General features: G+C 42.6%; 1 protein-coding gene across 3 annotated transcripts in view; it reads left to right on the plus strand.

The window, feature by feature from the left end:
• The first annotated feature begins 5075 nt into the window (after positions 1 to 5075).
• Positions 5076 to 19008, plus strand: part of RUSC2 (RUN and SH3 domain containing 2) — a 42287-nt gene continuing 28354 nt past the window's right edge. The window contains exons 1-2 of one of the 3 annotated variants that reach the window (XM_075269722.1): positions 5076 to 5322; positions 16195 to 18182. In XM_075269722.1, the coding sequence (XP_075125823.1) occupies positions 16277 to 18182 (1906 nt within the window). In that variant the 5' untranslated portion in view covers positions 5076 to 5322; positions 16195 to 16276. Of the gene's footprint in view, positions 5323 to 13928; positions 14011 to 16194; positions 18183 to 19008 lie in introns of those variants that run through there. The other 2 variants (XM_075269719.1, XM_075269721.1) reach the window with 2 other exon arrangements.

The raw sequence follows: 19008 nt of genomic DNA on the forward strand, positions 1-19008 counted from the left end.
CTAAGCCACCTGAGCAAACCAGACACTCACCAACCAAACAACAGCCAACCACCAAACCAAAAACACCAACAGATGATAACCAAGGCCGAAATAAAGTCGACCACAGAGGCAAACAGAGAGCGGTACATTGAAGAATGGAGAAACGAAATAAATAACTCCAAGAAACTCACCGTGTACCAATCCCTACAAAGAGACTACACCATGGCCACCTACCTGGAGAGAATACACCACCCCAAACACAGACAGACCCTGAGCCGGTACAGACTGAGCGCCCACAACCTGGAGATAGAGACTGGGCGATACAGGCAGACGTACAAGCCACGGGAGAACAGACTGTGCCAGCACTGTGACCAGGGGGCCCTAGAAGACGAGACCCACTTCCTGCTACACTGCACCAAATACTCAGCTGTGAGGGCCGTCTACTATCAAAGACTCTCTGCCCACATCCCAGACTTCATATCTGCAGATGAGAAGAGGAAACTCTACATCCTACTGGGAGAAGAAGAGGCCACTGTGGAGATCGCTGCCCAATACGTGTCCAGCTGTCACCAAACAAGAGGGAAGATGAGACTCCATGGACTGTTATATTTATTCCAATACACCTGCCCCCCCATATAGCGGTCACCAACGAAGAGGAAGATGAGACTCCACGGACTGTTATACCCCAAACCCCCCCCCCCCCATACCCACCACTCACCCACCCGAACCCAACTCCACCCCCCCACCCCCACTTTACTAGCTTTGGCAATGCCAAATATCTATTCGGACGTGCCAATAAAGCTTTTTTGATTTGATTTGATTATACCCAAAAGTTCAATGTTTAATTCACCAAGCCACTTAGTTATCACTTTTCTCATGTGACATGGTGCCCTATCATGTTGGATACAGCACTGCCCATGACCAAATGTCTCCTGGTTGGTTGGGAGAAGTTGTTCTTGGAGGATGTTTAGATCCCATTCTTTATTCACAGCAGTGTTCCTAGGCAAAATTGTTCATTCCCTTGAAACCTTAGCATTTTCGTAGAGTGGATGGGTGGGTGATTGGACACATATTGGGCAGCGATCTCCACAGTGGACTCCTCTTCTCCCAGTAGGATGTAGACTTTCCTCTTTTCATCAAATCAAATTAGATCAACTCAGAAGATCTTTATTGGTGCCAAAGGGAGTGGTGGGTATGGCGGGGGGAGGTTGGGTTGGGACGTGCGGGAGGAGGTTGGGTTGGGACGTGTGGGGAGTGGGTGGCTGATTAGAGGGGCAGTAATGAGACATCCAGGGGTGGATGGAGGGGGCAATAATGGGCTATAACAGTCCATGGGGTTTCATCTTTCCCTCAGTTGGTGACAGGTGGACACGTATTGGGCGGCGATCTCCACAGTGGACTCCTCCCAGTAGGATGTAGAGTTTTCTATTCTCATCTACAGAGGTGAAATCTGGGATGTGGGCAGAGAGTCTTTGGAAGTAGATGGCCCTCACAGCTGAGTATTTGGTGCAATGTAACAGGAAATGGGCCTTGTCTTCTAGGGCCCCCTGGGCACAGTGCTGGCACAGTCTGTTCTCCCGTGACTTGTACATCTGCCTGTGTCGTCCTGTCTCCATCTCCAGGCTGTGGGCACTCAGTCTGTACAGGCTTAGGGTGTGTCTGTGCTTGGGGTGGGGTATTTTCTCTAGGTAGGTGGCCATGGTGTAGTTCCTTTACAGTGACTGGTATGCGGTGAGTTTCTTGGAGTTATTTATTGCACTTCTCCATTCCTCGATGTACTGCACTTTGTTGCTCTCAATGGCCCCTTTTATTTGAGCCTTGTTCAGGGCATGTTGGGGGTTGTGGCTTGGCAAGCGTTTGATGCTTGGTTGTGGGTTGTCGGGTATTCTCAGGGCTCTGTGGCTTAGCCAGGCTTGGTAGTGGTAAGAGCCCGGGCTGCTGCCCTGTATGTCTGCCGAGAATAATCGTGCGCTCTTCTGTATGGTGAGCCATAGGGGGAGCCTGCCTAGCTCTGCCCTGCAGGCCATATTGGAGGTGCTGTGATGGACATGGAGGAGGTATTTGAAGAACTCTAGATGGAAGGTCTCTGTTGGGCTGGAATCCCACTTTGACTGGTCTGGGTAGGTGGCCCCAAACCTCATTGCCATAGAGAAGGATCGGAGCAATGATTGTGTCAAATATCTTCAGTCAGACCCTCACCGGTGGTTTGAGGTGGTACAGTTTCCTTATGATGGCATAGAAGGTTCTGCAGGCTTTTCCTTTCAGGCTCTCTATTGCTGCTTTGAAGTTCCCTTATTTGGTTAAGCTCCAACTCCAGGTAGGTGTATACTAGAGTAGTAGTGCTCCCCACTCATGAGACCGCCCGCCACATTTGTGATGTTTGCATAAACTTTGCCTCTCTGAAGCACTATTAAAAAACTTCTATGAAAAATTCTTTATTCTATTGTATGGTGTGACACATTGTATTGTGTTGCTGCAGTTTACGCGTGGATGCCATGTTACTGAAGCGTTTGATCTGGACCCATACGACGTCACTTTTCCCTGCCCTGTACAGACAAAGCTCTATGTCTGGTGTTTCTGTGAGAAATCTCTGGAATTCCGTTCTTCTCTGACGTCTGCAGAGGAATGTGTCATGGAATGTTTTGGAAGCTGCCAGGAAAACCCTCCCATCCTGTGAGGCGAGAACAGTCTGTGCCTGAGACCTCCGCCAGGGATCAGTGGTCAGTAATAAGCATGGCCGACGCACAGCCTAATAGGGCCCTGTGCAGACAACAGCCTGCACCTTCACATGGAATAATAGGCCTGTTCTTACCTAATCCTGTTCACACAGCTGCACTGCAGCGTGTACAAACCAACTGTACTGAGCCCTGCACCTAAATATATACTCTGTCCTATTTCTGTCCAGTTTTACAGCTCAGTCTGTCCATTCTAATGATAGAGTCCGCAAAATACATGAATGACACGTGGATGCCATTTGTTTCATCTTCCAAGGGCCTGCACAGATGAAGTCTAGGAGCCTATTCAGACGGCGAGTTTATCAGAAACGTTTTACTGACCCTGATGAACTCAGGTGAGACATAGATCCTGCACTCACACTGCTGAGTCTCAGATTAGTTGTGTGAACATAACCAAAGATTTATATGTTAAAGTTTGCTAGTTTACAGAGACCACTAGGTGGAGCTCACTGCATATGGATGTATACAAGTCCCATTAATATCATTACCAACTGGACAGATTTGTATGTAAGGAGCTCCCTCTAGTGGTGGGCGTAGGCAGAGCAAAGAATGTTATCATTTACCTCTGTGTCACCTTCTCAGCTCAGCTGCTGCAGAACTTCTATCTGCACAGTACTACGTCCTATTAAGAACTGCACAGTACTACTGCTTATTGGTAATTGTACAGTACTACTTATTGATAACTACATAGTACTACTTCCTATTGATAACTGCACAGTACTACTTCATATAAATAACTGCACAGTACTACTTCATATAGATAACTATACAGTACTACTTCCTATTGATAACTACATAGTACTACTTCATATAAATAACTGCACAGTACTACATCTGACAGATAACTGCACAGTACTGCTTCCTATGGATAGCTGCACTGTACTATTTATTGGTAATTGCACAGTACTACTTCCTATAGATAACTGCACAGTACTACTTCCTATAGATAACTGCACAGTACTACTTCCTATGGATAGCTGCACAGTACTACTTCCAATAGATAACTGCACAGTACTACTTCCTATGGATAGCTGCACTCTACTATGTATTGGTAACTGCACAGTACTACTTCCTATACATAACTGCACAGTACTCCTCCTGCTTGACCCATATCACTTTATCCCATATAATATTCTGATGTTCTAGTCTCTCTACCCAGATGCTCAGTACAACTTCTGCTCTTACGGCAGGATTTCCATGACACACAGTTAGGATTAAGCTAAATCATAGGTTGCCTTGTTTGTAGACTTGCCCCAGGGCATTGTGGGCTATATTCTTGGCATTCGGCCCTCAACGACAGTAAGTATCAACCAATGTTGATGTTCAATAACAAATACAACAAAATGGAGGCCAACAAGCCGTACCCACAGGCAGTGGAGATGGTGGCGTAAACATTTGGCACTTAAAAGATGATATAATACTAAGCAAGTTCTATCATGTGTATCGTGTGTGTATCTAAACCTTGGATGTGATACATCTGCTAAATCTGTAATGGGGCCCCGACCTACCTTCTGCTGCATAATAGTTGTATATATTATATGTGGGCCCCCCTCAGGGTCCAGGGCCCAGTACCAACTACTACCTCTGCATCCACTATGGTTATGTGCCTGTATCCAAACTAGTGTTATGTTATAAGTTCTACTGAGCTGGGTGTATCTAAGCTTACTATGTTTAATACTGTCTACTGGGCTAAAATATCTAAGCCTATCATGTGTGATACTGTCTGATGAATTGTTGAATCTGACACTATCATATATCATACTGCCTGCTGACTTGCTATATCTAATCCAATGATATACTGTGCGATGATCTGGCTGTATCTAAGCCTATCATGTGTGATACTGTCTGATGAATTGATGAATCTGATACTATCATATATGATACTGCCTGCTGCCTTGATATATCTAATCCAATGATATACTGTGCGATGATCTGGATGTATCTAAGCCTATCATGTGGGATATTGTCTGATGATCATCGTTCATGTAGGACTGTCTAAGCTGATGTATCTAGGCAGATAATATGTGATACTGTCTCATGAAGCGGTGTATCTAACACTGTCTGCTGAGCCATCTGTATCTAAGCCTGCAGTATGTGTCAGCTCCTAGGCCATGCAATCCTATTACATAAGAGTGTGAGATTCAGTCATCCTCCTGTTATTGATCCCCCTCCCCAGCGAGCCGTCAGTGCCTCTGCCCCCTGGTGACAGTTCACACTGTGTGCCTCCTCCCCGGCCCTAATTGTATAGGATGTCATTTATAAATAGCAGCTGGCATTAGCTGGCCCTTTGGCAAGAGGCGGTGTTGCGGGGCATGAGATGGGCAAGCAGAGCTGTCAGGGAAGGGGTTAATGCAGCCTCTTCTTCCCACCCTTCCTCCTTCCATCCATCCTCCTCCTCCTCCTCCTCCTCCATCCCTGCTACCTTGCAGCTTCTCCCTCCTCTCTGCCTGGACCCACAGTGAGTGTTGGCTCTCTCTGGGCAGAGGCAGTGCTGACGTCAGCCCAGCTGCACTGGCAGGGCTGTGATGGTGGGATGGTGTCAGCGCAGCCAGGAATGTGATGCTCACATACAAGGAGCCATGTTAGGAAGAGCAGAGCTGTGTGCTGGGTAAGTGGCGGCTGGGCTGCTGTCCCCCTGTGTCCTTCATTGCAGACGGCTGCCTATGGCTCAGCTGTCATCCTCATAATAGGCTCTTTCAGGGCTGCGCTGGGTGTGTGTCTGTCTCCATTGTGTGTGCAATTATGTGCAACGCCGCTGCCTGTGTGTCACCTTGTACAGCGGCGAAATACATCTACGCCAGCAATGAGTGTGTCAGTGTGAGTGTACGCCTGTGTGTGTGCATCTTATATGGGGAGTGCCTATATATGTACGTCTATGTATGTGCATGGTATACAGTGCCTATGTATGTACGTCTGTCAGTGTGCATGGTATACAGTGAGTGCCTATGTACGTATGTCTATTCGTGTGCATCTTATATAGTGGCTGCCTATGTATATACGTCTGTGTGTGTCTTTTATATAGTGAGTGAATGTCTTTATATATGTGAATGCTGCGGGTAAATAAGGGGTATATTCTAGATATATATATGTGGATCCTGGCTTGTGTGTGACGCCTGTGTCTGACCATCTTATCTGAGCTGATGTGTTGTCATTGTCTATGTGGTGAGGATGCTGCCCTCAGCTGTATACAGTGCACTCAGTGTGGTATATATGTATAGGCCTGTGTGTGTATTTATGTAGGTTTATATAGCTTTTGTGTATACGGTATCTATCTATCTATCTATCTATCTATCTATTTATCTATCTATCTATCTATGTATCCATACTTATACGTATGTACATTGTGTCTGTTCCCGATTTCATGATCTGTTTTCCCAAGTGTAAAGTCATTTTCACCGACTGGTGCACTTTAAATTAACCCTATATGCTCCCCTATTGCCTTTGTGTATGAGGCGGTGATAGGCCTGGTGTTATTGCACAGCCTCAGTCACATGATCATCTATCTATCTATCTATCTATCTATCTATCTATCTATCTATCTATCTATCTATCTATCCAGTTTATCAGGCAGGGATAGGCTCGGTGTTATTGCTAGGCCTCGCTCACATGATCACCGCAGATCACGTATCTTATTAATATTGCATTTCTTGTGCATGAGATGAGAATTATTTCTCTGCTCCACCCTGGGTGATATATGAGAGATGAGGAACTTATTGCAGGACCTTTAATGTGGTGTTACTGCTGGATGTCTATGTAATAGGGATACAATAACTATAACCCACAATAACTATCGGCCGCACAGGTAGCTATCACCCCCCAGTTCACTTGCAGGTAGATGGTTTGTAGAAGGAGGAGGGGGGATATGCTGCTGCACGATGTCTCTGGCATCAGCTTATCACCCCTGGGAACCAAAGAACCTGGTTGATGTGTATGTAAATGGATGACCATCCGTTTTTTTGCATCTGTTAAACGGATGTAAAAAAAACAAACACGTGATCTGAGTAGAACCGTACCCTGCTACATAGTAAGAATATATACAATTCCACAACTTTATAGTATATCTTAAATACCTTTTCATTGCATTTGCTTATTTCTAAGTTTGTGTTTACTGGAAACAGTCAGTAAGCTGCTGTTGGTTACCCTGATATTTTACTTTCTCTGTTTAGTACATATAATGAGGGGGTATTTATTAGTACTGGCGTTTCCTACACTAGTCTTCAGAATTGCCCCAAATGCAGAGTAGGGGATATGGTGCATCTTTGGCGCACAACAAAGGGCCGCGCCATAGTAACACCTGTCAGGAAACTGTCATGGATGGGGTGATAAATTCCCATATCATATATGTATGTGATGATAAGCTGAGGATTCACACAATCCATAAATAGATTTAAAATAGAGTCATGCTATGATCCTGCACTAACTCACCTGCTTGTTGATGGTTTCCATGTGATCTCAGAACTTGTTTTCCTTTGACGAAAAATGAGAAAAAACAGCTATAGAACTTTTATTGTATAAAGAGCAGAATTTAGCTAAAAGTGAAGCTTTACTTTATACCTAGTAGGACACATTAATCAGGGCCAGCATATTATATGCCATTCTAGATAGCCTATGCAACGGAGAAGGATTCGCTGGACTCATAATGAAGCACAGGCCTTGTCACGAATCAGGCGCAACCTCCGCCCAGCTGTGCACCTAGGCAGGACATGTGGATTTCTGTTGTCGTCCACCTCAAAACTAGTGTCTATATATGAATTTTTAGGTACTGGTTCTTAGTGAATCTGCCCCATTAACTACACAGAGCCCAGTCACTACACGTAAGACACAGATCAGACTACTGGGTGTTCTGAATTAAGAATGGTTGTGGACAACTGGAATTTTAGAATGACCTTCAGCTGTCTCCCTGTATGGTAAATATAGAGCATCAGCAGACATAACAGTGGAATATTGTAGACATACCATACCGTATATACTGGAAGTTATTATAGGCCAAGGGGATGACATCATTTCTGAGCAACCTGCATGAGTCTCAGCATTTCCAGTTTAGATTCCTGTATTATATATACATATATAGCCATATGTACAATGTGTTTCTGATCTGTAAATAGAGAAGTGTTAGGGAGCGTTCACACTACCGTCGGTGTCCGACATGTAGTGTCCGCTCCTAGTGTCCGCTCAAAATCTGTCACGGACACTAGGAGCGGACACTAGATGTGTCCGTGACACCTGTCATTCACTTGAATGGGCATCAGGTGCGTTCTTTTGCACTCCGTGCCCGTCCTTCCCTGTCCGCAAGAGAAGATGTCCGACTTCTCAAGCGGACAGAAAAACCCTGCATGCAGGGTTCCTCGTGACAGATTTTGAGCGGACACTAGGAGCGGACACTACATGTCGGACACCGACGGTAGTGTGAACGCTCCCTTAGAAATTTATTGTAGTTATATTCTTGTACATAGGAGCAGTATTATAGTAGTTATATTCTTGTACATAGGGGCAGTATTATAGTAGTTATATTCTTGTACATAGAAGCAGTATTATAGTAGTTATATACTTGCACATAGGAGCAGTATTATAGTAGTTATATACTTGCACATAGGAGCAGTATTATAGTAGTTATATTCTTGTATATAAATACAGTATTATAATAGTTATATTCTTGTACATAGGAGCAGTATTATAGCAGTTATATTCTTGTACATAGGAGCTAGTATTATAGTAGTTATATTAATGTACATAGGAGCAGTATTATAGTAGTTATATTCTTGTACATAGGAAGCAGTATTATAGTAGTTATATTCTTGTACATAGGCGCAGTATTATAGTAGTTATATTCTTGTACATAGGAAGCAGTATTATAGTAGTTATATTCTTGTACATAGGAGACAGTATTATAGTAGTTATATTCTTGTACATAGGAGCAGTATTATAGTAGTTATATTCTTGTACATAGGAGCAGTATTATAGTAGTTATATTCTTGTACATAGGAGCAGTATTATAGTAGTTATACATAGGAGCAGTATTATAGCAGTTATATTCTTGTACATAGGAGCAGTATTATAGTAGTCATATTCTTGTACATAGGAGTAGTATTATAGTAGTTATATTCTTGTACATAGGGGGCAGTATTATAGTAGTTATATTCTTGTACATAGGAGCAGTATTATAGTAGTTATATTCTTGTACATAGGAGTAGTACTATAGTAGTTATATTCTTGTACATAGGAGCAGTATTATAGTAGTTATATTCTTGTACATAGGAGCAGTAGTATAGTAGTTATATTCTTGTTCATAGGAGACAGTATTATAGTAGTTATATTCTTGTACATAGGAGCAGTATTATAGTAGTTATATTCTTGTACATAGGAGCAGTATTATAGTAGTTATATTCTTGTACATAGGAGCAGTATTATAGTAGTTATATTCTTGTACATAGGAGCAGTATTATAGTAGTTATACATAGGAGCAGTATTATAGCAGTTATATTCTTGTACATAGGAGCAGTATTATAGTAGTCATATTCTTGTACATAGGAGTAGTATTATAGTAGTTATATTCTTGTACATAGGGGGCAGTATTATAGTAGTTATATTCTTGTACATAGGAGCAGTATTATAGTAGTTATATTCTTGTACATAGGAGTAGTACTATAGTAGTTATATTCTTGTACATAGGAGCAGTATTATAGTAGTTATATTCTTGTACATAGGAGCAGTATTATAGTAGTTATATTCTTGTACATAGGGGCAGTATTATAGTAGTGATATTCTTGTACATAGGGGGCAGTATTATAGTAGTTATATTCTTGTACATAGGAGCAGTATTATAGTAGTTATATTCTTGTACATAGGAGCAGTATTATAGTAGTTATATTCTTGTACATAGGGGCAGTATTATAGTAGTTATATTCTTGTACATAGGAGCAGTATTATAGTAGTTATATTCTTGTACATAGGAGCAGTATTATAGTAGTTATATTCTTGTACATAGGAGCAGTATTATAATAGTTATACTCTTGTAGATATGGGCAGTATTATAGTAGTCACAATCTTGTACATAGGAGGCAGTATTATAGAAGTTATATTCTTATACATAGGAGCAGTATTATAGTAGTTATATTCTTGTATATAGGAGGTAGTATTATAGTAGTTAAATTCTTGTACATAGGAGGTAGTATTATAGAAGTTATATTCTTATACATAGGAGCAGTATTATAGTAGTTATATTCTTGTACATAGGAGCAGTATTATAGTAGTTATATTCCTGTACATAGGAGCAGTATTATAGTAGTCACATTCTTATACATAGGAGCAGTATTATAGTAGTTATACTCTTGTAGATATGGGCAGTATTATAGTAGTAACGATCTTGTACATAGGAGGCAGTATTATAGAAGTTATATTCTTATACATAGGGGGCAGTATTATAGTAGTTACTGTACATGTTCATACAATATTATGATGTATTGCAGTAAACATTTAGCTTGGTGACAATCATTTTCCTAAGCCAGAATTAAACTAGACCATTAGTCACTTCCCTTACCCCTCTTGTCTTTGGCAACCATTATAAAGTACTTTACTATTTTGGGGTGACAGTGGGCACAGGTGGAAACATTCTCTGTTTTGTAAAAAGAATATGTATCTGTGCATTACTAAACCTTTTATTGTCACTTCCCTGCTATCTCTTGGCTAGGTACAAGGACTGGTGGACAGTTCATGTTACTTGGCTTGGATATAGGATTATAAGACGTCCTGTATGGGATATCAGTCTGACAGCCTGATAGATACAGGACTCTGGAGAGGTGTATTCATTGGTGGAGACACAATAATCCCACAGTTCAATGAATGGAAAAATCTGTAGAAATACAATTAATTGCTGTAATTCGCTAAACATCTCAATTGTTCAGTCTGTTATTGAATTCTCAATAAAATACAGATATATCAGATGTAAAAGTGAGAAATGTGTCTGGAGCGCGGTCGCTATTACGTTTTCTCCAAGTAAAATTAAATATCGCCCACAATACTTCGATCTCCTAACACAATATTTGGGCAGGTAATAGCTGCCCCCCAAAGTTTATGGCCTGAATGGGGGAGAAAATGGGACATCCGCCTTCTGGGTCTCATAATGCAGTGCAAAGATTTTCTAGTAACTTAAAAAATAAATTATTAACCCTTCTATTTCTGAAGGCGTTTTTACTTTGCAGCGTTTTCTTTTTCCACGCATGCTTAAAACTTTTGCGCTGTACTATAAGTTCTGCAAAGTGTCATCTTTACCGTTAAGCCCTCGGTCCTGTTATATCTCCAGTTTCTTTAGTCCAGCTACGAATTGCATAACTATCTCCATGTATTGCAATACCTGACATAGCTGTGCGGGTGATTAAACCGGCTACGATGAGACGCCTCGTGACTCATATGTTTACAGGTATTATATAATGGACAGGTGTCTGTGGTGTCAGATTTTTCTCCCATTGCCGCACTAATTTCCTACCATACATTATTATTACATGTGCTGCTCTTGATACCTCATGTTCTTGGGAAGAGATGTCCAGGTCACTTCTTCAGGTGGGTGAATCTAGTTGTCCTGGTCATCCACCGTTGTGATCTTCAGTCTGGCTCCATCTTGGTCTGTTCGTTCTTGACATTTTAGTCACTGACAGCATGGTCCTGGTCAGTGGATTGTCGGCAAATATAAACATTAGCCTTGGCCACTGTTCTTAGGGTGCTTACTTTTAGCAGTATATATGTATCTTAGGTCTCCTGCAGACTACAGAGTGCAGGTCAAGTCTCTCCAATGGGAGTCCGAATCTCCGTGCCCAGGATTATAGAGCAGGTCCTTTCCGTCTTGTGGCATCGGAACAGACCAAAATATGACTATGGAGAAAACTCGGAGGACATTAAGATATCATCTATCATCTGCTATTATATTGGTGCATGGCGTGCATTCAGCCTAAGTCTATGCTTTGGGTTCCCTTTCACCTGTATCTTAGAAACTCCAATGGCTGTATCTTCTAGTCTACTCTCTAACTCAGTTATGTCTATTTATCAATGTTTGGTTTTGGTTGACGTCGAAGAGTCGTCTTTATAAGAGTCCTCTTCTCATACAATGCTTTGTCTAGTCACCTAGCATTGAAGGTATATGTCTACCCTGGTCCGTGTAGACTGGTTTGGTCTCCTGACTTTGCTCCGCTTTCTCTTCTGACCAGAAAGTCGGATGTACAGTACTATGCAAAAGTTTTAGGTAGGCGTTTAGAAATGAATTTTTTCAGAATTAGAAGTGTTAATAGTTTATTTTTCTCAATTAATAAGGTGAATCAATAAAATAGAAATCTAAATCTCATCAAAATCTGTTGTGACCTTTGCCCTTTGGAGAAGGAGTCCTGAAAGTGTGTCCCATAGTTACAGGTGTATCCTTGCCTACCCTAATCGTGATTTTGAGATACTCTGTCTTGGGTTGTTTATTCCATATGTATCTTCATGTGGCCCCCAGTGGTTGTGATGTGAATTAAAGCCTGAACTTTTACAGTATTATGGGAAGCTGCTATCTTTAAAGAGGACCTTTCACCACTTTTGGGCACATGCAGTGTTATATACTGCTGGAAAGCTGACAGTGCGCTGAATTCAGCGCACTGTCGGCTTTCCCGATCTGTGCCCGGTGTAAAGAGCTTACGGAGCCGGTACCGTAGTGCTCTATGGTCAGAAGGGCGTTTCTGACCATTAGCCAGGAACGTCCTTCTGCCTTGCGGCGCCTATCGCGCTGTGCTGTGGAGCCGGGAGGAACACCCCCTCCCTCTGCTCACACAGCTTGTCCATAGAAGAGCATTATCAGGAGCGGGAGGGGGGCGTTCCTCCCCGCTCCAAAGCACAGCGTGATTGGCGCCGCGAGGCAGAAGGACGTCTTTGGCTAATGGTCAGAAACGCCCTTCTGACCATAGAGCACTACGGTACCGGCACCGTAAGCTCTTTACACCGGGCACAGATCGGGAAAGCCGACAGTGCGCTGAACTCAGCGCACTGTCAGCTTTGCAGCAGTATATAACACTGCATGTGCCCAAAAGTGGTGAAAGGTCCTCTTTAATGAAACAGGAAGGTAAAGCTGGACAAATCTGTATACTACCTTCGTAGTTACACATGCATGCAGCTGTGTACGGGTCACTGGCCCAGTTGAGGGTATGTTCCAACTTTGGCTCTACTGGTGTAACTATTGGGACTGCAGTGCTTAGATCTGCGACTGGGACTATAAGGCAAGGGGGGCGCCCCAGTTCTCACCACACCATGGATGAGTAAACTTCTTTGTTCTCTTTTCTGATTTCCTCTGATCTTCTCAATCTGTGCATCGTAGATTTATTACTGCTATATGATATAGGTGAAAAAAAGGAAAAAATAACCTTTTGATGTCAATAGGAACAGTTGGTCAGTATATGGTCTAGGAAGAATTCTGTGGGGGAGGTTGTGGTAGAAAGGGGGTAGTCATCATGGCGGTCTGGGCCAGGTAGAGAATGAAAGGGAAATGTAAATACTGCTAACATGTATAGAAAGAACATGGATAATGATCTTGATGAGAAGTTGCACAAAGGGCGCCAAGGTGCACCAGCAGATTTTTTTTAGTGTTTGTCTCATTTTGGTCAGTAAGGTTAGGTTTACACAAAGGATTTGGGAGTAGATTCCGCCCCCCAATTCGTAGCAGATTCCGTCTCGAATCTGCCCCCCTTTGAAAACCGCAGGCCACAGGAAAAATCAGTGTCTTGCTTGATCTCGCCATGGATTCCATGGTTCGGTAGTCCCTGATGATTAGGTCCATCATGGAAAATAAGGCTTGGTTCACATCTGCATTGGGGGTCTCTGTAGTAGATTCCGCCTAAAATCCGCAGAGAGAAAAATATTGCAAGGAGGACTTTACTCTCCTCTGGGAGAAACCCATCACCTGGCGGACACCATTATAATCTATACATGGGGTCTACGTGTGTCCTCGGATAACCACTTTTTAAATGGACATGCTATCCATCTTTCGGATCTCTTGCGGACCTGAATGACGGAGAGCTGAACGCTCGTGTGAACGTAGCCTAAGCTATGTATAACTTTAGGTCCCCTCCTACCTCCTGTTTTTATCTCAGACTACGCTGGGTGTATCTACTAGCCTCAGTCTTCCGCTTGGGGATCTCTTCCTATCTCCTTCTAGTCAGTTGTACAGCTGGACAGAACAAGCCTGTTTGTCGTTGTCATGATCTATTCCTGGCCGAGGGTTCAGTTTGTTTCCACTTGTCATGTGTGTCACCCGAGCGGTCGGGCTCTCGCACCAACATGGGTGAGTTACTGAGCGAGATGATAATATGGGGCACTTGTTATATATTGGCAATGAATTGGTAAAACTGATCTTAGACATTTTATGCTGTATTATTGTGCTGGACATTTTCTCGAGGAATGAACTTTTGTAACTTTTGACATTTAGTAGACGCTTATGGATAGGAATTAGTGACAAGCTGCAGAGTGACTCTTCTTAGTGGATGAAACTTCAGTGACTAATCTTTGGAGAACACTGGGGGATTGTTGTATGTGATATGGTGGTGGTGTATGTGATGGTATATATTATATACTAGTGTGTCATTGTTGTTTCCAATTACATTGTTGGATCTGCAGTCTTCCATCAATCATATAGTTTGTACACATTTATAAGTGTCCAAATGAAGAAGCACCAAATGCATTCATTGACATTTAGTGAAGCCCTTAGGGTACGTTCACATGTAGGAATCTGCAGGAATTCCACCCCTGGATCCATGACAGATTTCGCCCCAAATCTGCCTCCCATTAAAAGCAAGATCGCAGCAGAATGCATAAAAAATCGGTGTCCTGCTCGATCTTGCCGCAGATTCTGCAGCTTGGGACTCCATCGGCATTCTTGAATACCGCAGCGGAAAATGTAGAGGAATTTTCTTCATTTTCCACTGTGTGAAGCTTCCGTTAAAGGAAATCTATCACATTGAAAATGCAGTGCAATCTGTAGGCAGCATGTTATAGAACTGAAACAGCAGACTGATATCTAGTATTCCTGGAGAATATTATGTCATTCATTTATCTAAATTGTGTTCAATACTCTGCTCTGCACTATAGCCGAAGGCTCTCTTCTATTTCACACAGTAGAGATCGGCCAGCAGTGCCTAAATTCATAGGTTCAGTTTACATCTGCATTTGGGGATCTGTTCCCCTCTCCGCATGAAAAATGCAGTGAGAAAAGCGATGCAAGAGGCACTTTTCTCTCCGCCTTTTTCACCGAGCAGAAACCACACGGACCCCATGATAGTCTATGGGCACTGCGGGATTCCTTAGGCAGCCATTTTTTTATGTAGATTAGGTTTCCGTTCGTGGGGTCCCCAAGCAGAACAAAAACTGAACGCAGATGTGTGTATGAATGCAGATGTGAACCTAGCCATAGACATCAGATTCACTGCTTTCACTTTCTCCCTATCCAAGCAGCCCATGCATGATCAAGGAACCCGTTGGCTAGCTATGGCAGCTGGCAGTCTTTTTATTATTATTATTATTATTATTATTATTGTTTAGTTACTGTATATAGCACCATTAATTCCATAGTGCTTTACATTTGGGGGTTATATACAGTACACAAAATATACAGGCAGATATAGTACTAACAATGGACCGACTGGCAGAGTGGGGTAGAGGGCCCTGCCCGTGAGGGCTTACAATGTATGAGTCTTCTGCAGATTCCTATGCCTTCCATAGCAATAAACTTTTGACGTCTGTAATATTGCGGTCTATTGGTAGAAGCGACCTAACAATTACATTTTATTTTTTTCTAATATATTAAAATATTTAAAACATGAATACTCAAATCTTCCTCCCCATTACTATAATACATATAAAAGTAAATAAACAGAATTAAATAGAAAGTAGAAAATGATTTATCCCATACGCTGACCGCCATAGAGTGAACAAGCCTGAATTGCTGTTCACTCTATTGAAAATTTTTTTTAAAAAAATCTCAACTACTTAAAATCCAGCATGGCATGATTTAGGTCCCCCAAATCAGAACGGTAGACCACAACCTCTTTAGACAGTGATATATTCTATACAGACTTTCTCCTCCTGCCACCTGACTATGATCAACAGTCTCTTCATGGTAGTTAATTGTTGGGTGGTACGACAAGGAATCCTGCATGAAATAGATCCAAATTCTGTCTATTCCAGCTTACCGAACTTTAGTTTTTTGGGGATTTTTTTTTTTTTTTAAGCAAAAGCAAGAAAATTGAGAGTTCTATTTTTTGGCAAAATTGACCAGCCCCAATACAGTATTTAGAGTTATAAAATGAGTGTTTGGGTGGAAATGTTTAGCTATAGCTATAGGTTGTAGAGTCCAGACAACTCTTACTGCACATGAAATTATATTGGAATAGTGATATTGTAACGTAGAGCCATATCATGAAAACCTATGGTGGAATATTAATAACTTCCTTTATTCTTTTTCTTCTACCAGGTGTCTTCACATTTAATATGCACAACTTTTCTCCAGTCTTCAGTCGGTGAGAGTACCCAATGACCTAAAAGGAGACCACATCATGGATAGCCCACCCAAGCTAGCTGGAGAAACCTTAATAGTGCATCATATCCCATTGGTGCACTGCCAAGTACCAGACAGGCAATGCTGTCCAACCTCCTACAGATCCCATTCCTACAGCAAGAATGACCTTGGAATTACAAGAACGACTTCTCTACCAGAACGGGACCTATCACAGGCTGATTCATTGGTCTACAGCAGTTTAATCCAAACTTCTGAACCATCGACAAAAGACAGGGGAAGCAAAAAGGAAGACGATTGGCAGGGACCAATTACTAGAAAGCGACACAACCCATTCCTTCCAAATGATGAAGATGAAAATAATACATCAAGTGGAAGTGAGGGGGAAAAGTCCTTCCATCTACATAGTACTTTAGGTGGACCAAAAACAGGATTTCAGTTTCAAGATCTGTCCTTGCCCCCATTTCACCTCCATGATAATCCACCTGTTGTGAAGCCATGGATATTGTCTGGAAGGTCTGGACATATGGATGGCCAAGAAGAGAAGACATCACCTGATGATTTGCAAAAGGGTACAAATGGTAACCCAGGATCATCAATCATTGAGGACCAGTCTTGGAATCATCATGGTGGTCCTAGCTTCACCTTGGATTGGAATCAGAGTTCAGATTTAGGAAGTCAAGATTTTCTCCAAAGCAGAGAATGCACCTGTAATGGTTCAGGTTCACTAAGGCACTGCAGGTGCTACAGTGCCTCAAGCCAATCGGAAATGGACCAACAGGTGAGCTATGTCAGTGACTCCTCCTGCAATAGCTCAGACGGAATCCTTGTTAATTTCAGTACCTTGTATAACAAGATGAATGGACAACCCAGGTCTAACCTAAACTCTGGGAGTCTCTCATGTGACTCTTCCTTTTGCAGTCATCCAGACACAGGGGCTTTCTACCTTGACCTGCAAAGTTCACCTACAGAATCCAAGATGTCCTGTGACTCACATGTTCACGAAGCTTCAGGCAAGCCATGTGGTTGCCACCATCACTCATCTTCTCCAGAGCTGGATGCCAACTGTAATTCATACCATCTTAACTGTGACTCAGTGCCATGTAATGGAGAGAGTTCAGAACTAACTTCTTGTTTCCAAAGCCAGGCAAGGCTTGTAGTGGCAACCCAAAATTATTATAAATTGGTGACGTGTGACTTATCATCTCAATCTTCTCCCAGCCCAGCAGGTTCTTCAATTACCAGTTGCTCGGATGATCATACCAAAGGTAGTCCAGTGCAGCCTACAGAGTATTTCCTTTTCCAACAACCACAGACCAGTTCAGATACATCTGATCCCAAACCTCTCATAGAAAGATCCAAGTCAGACACAATTGAGGGACAAGTCTATGTCAATGTGTCACCCCCGAACTTTAATACAGGTAGACAAAGATCTCGAAGTTATGACCGCAGCTTGGACAAGAGTCCTACCAATCGACTAGGGTCTCTGGAGCGAATGATGAGTTGTCCCGTCAAACTAAGTGAAGGTCAACTAGCACATCCCCAGGGCTCATCTCCTAAGAGGGTCACGTCGTTTTTAGAACTAGCCAAGAGCAGAAAGAAGAATGGCACCAGCCCACCATTAAGATCCAGTGGAGATTCTTCTCTGGAGTTCTCTCCAATTCCAGAGTATCATCGGGATGGTGGTAGAACTTATGACCATGGAGAATTTCGTAGTCACAGCCTGCCACCCATGTCCTTTTTACATTGCATGAGCCGCACGTGTGAGGGTTGCTCAAGTGACAATGTGGATAATAAAGCCACAACTTCAAAGCCCACACCTAGTACTAACCAAGCATGTGCCGCTGCCGAAGCGAGTCTGGATCAGACCATGAAGTGCAGTGCCCTGGATGCTGGAGCTTCTGGGCTTACCTTCCTCCAAAGAGACCCAAGAGTAAAAGGAGATGGTAAGTAGTAATATAAAGTTTTACTTTGATTATTTGTATATCAGAAGTTTTTAATATACCTGGGTTCTAGTCTTTCTAATAATGAGCTGTAATTTCTAGGTGTGTGGACATTATTCATGTACTGACGCTAAAGAGCCATTAAAGTCATTACTATAATGAGTCATGGTGAAGAATTCATTTACTCATTATAAGACAAAGCATTCATAAAAATCTATATGTCACCGCCCTATCATGTCTCAGGATTTCATATTGCAGAAGAGCTATCTCCTGTCTACATTGTCAACATCTTATATGTGCTGCCAAGGGGATACTGAGAATGGAGACAGCTATAGACAGCTATAGTAAAATAATACTCTTCTATATGTACAAGACTATTGCAATGCAATACAAATTGCATTCCTGCACACAGTATTATGCCGCATAGTGGCCCCTGCACACAGTATTATGCCCCATAGTGGCCCCTGCACACAGTGTTATGCCCCATAGTGGCCCCTGCACACAGTATTATGCCGCATAGTGGCCCCTGCACACAGTATTATGCCCCATAGTGGCCCCTGCACACAGTGTTATGCCCCATAGTGGCCCCTGCACACAGTATTATGCCGCATAGTGGCCCCTGCACACAGTATTATGCCCCATAGTGGCCCCTGCACACAGTGTTATGCCCCATAGTGGCCCCTTCACACAGTATTGTGTCCCATAGTGGCCCCTTCACACAGTATTATGCCCCATAGTGGCCTCTACATACAGTATTATGCCGCATAGTGGCCCCTGCACACAGTATTATGCCCCATAGTGGCCCCTGCACATAGTATTATGCCGCATA

Source organism: Leptodactylus fuscus, chromosome 1, assembly GCF_031893055.1.
Source record: "Leptodactylus fuscus isolate aLepFus1 chromosome 1, aLepFus1.hap2, whole genome shotgun sequence".
NCBI lineage: Eukaryota > Metazoa > Chordata > Amphibia > Anura > Leptodactylidae > Leptodactylus > Leptodactylus fuscus.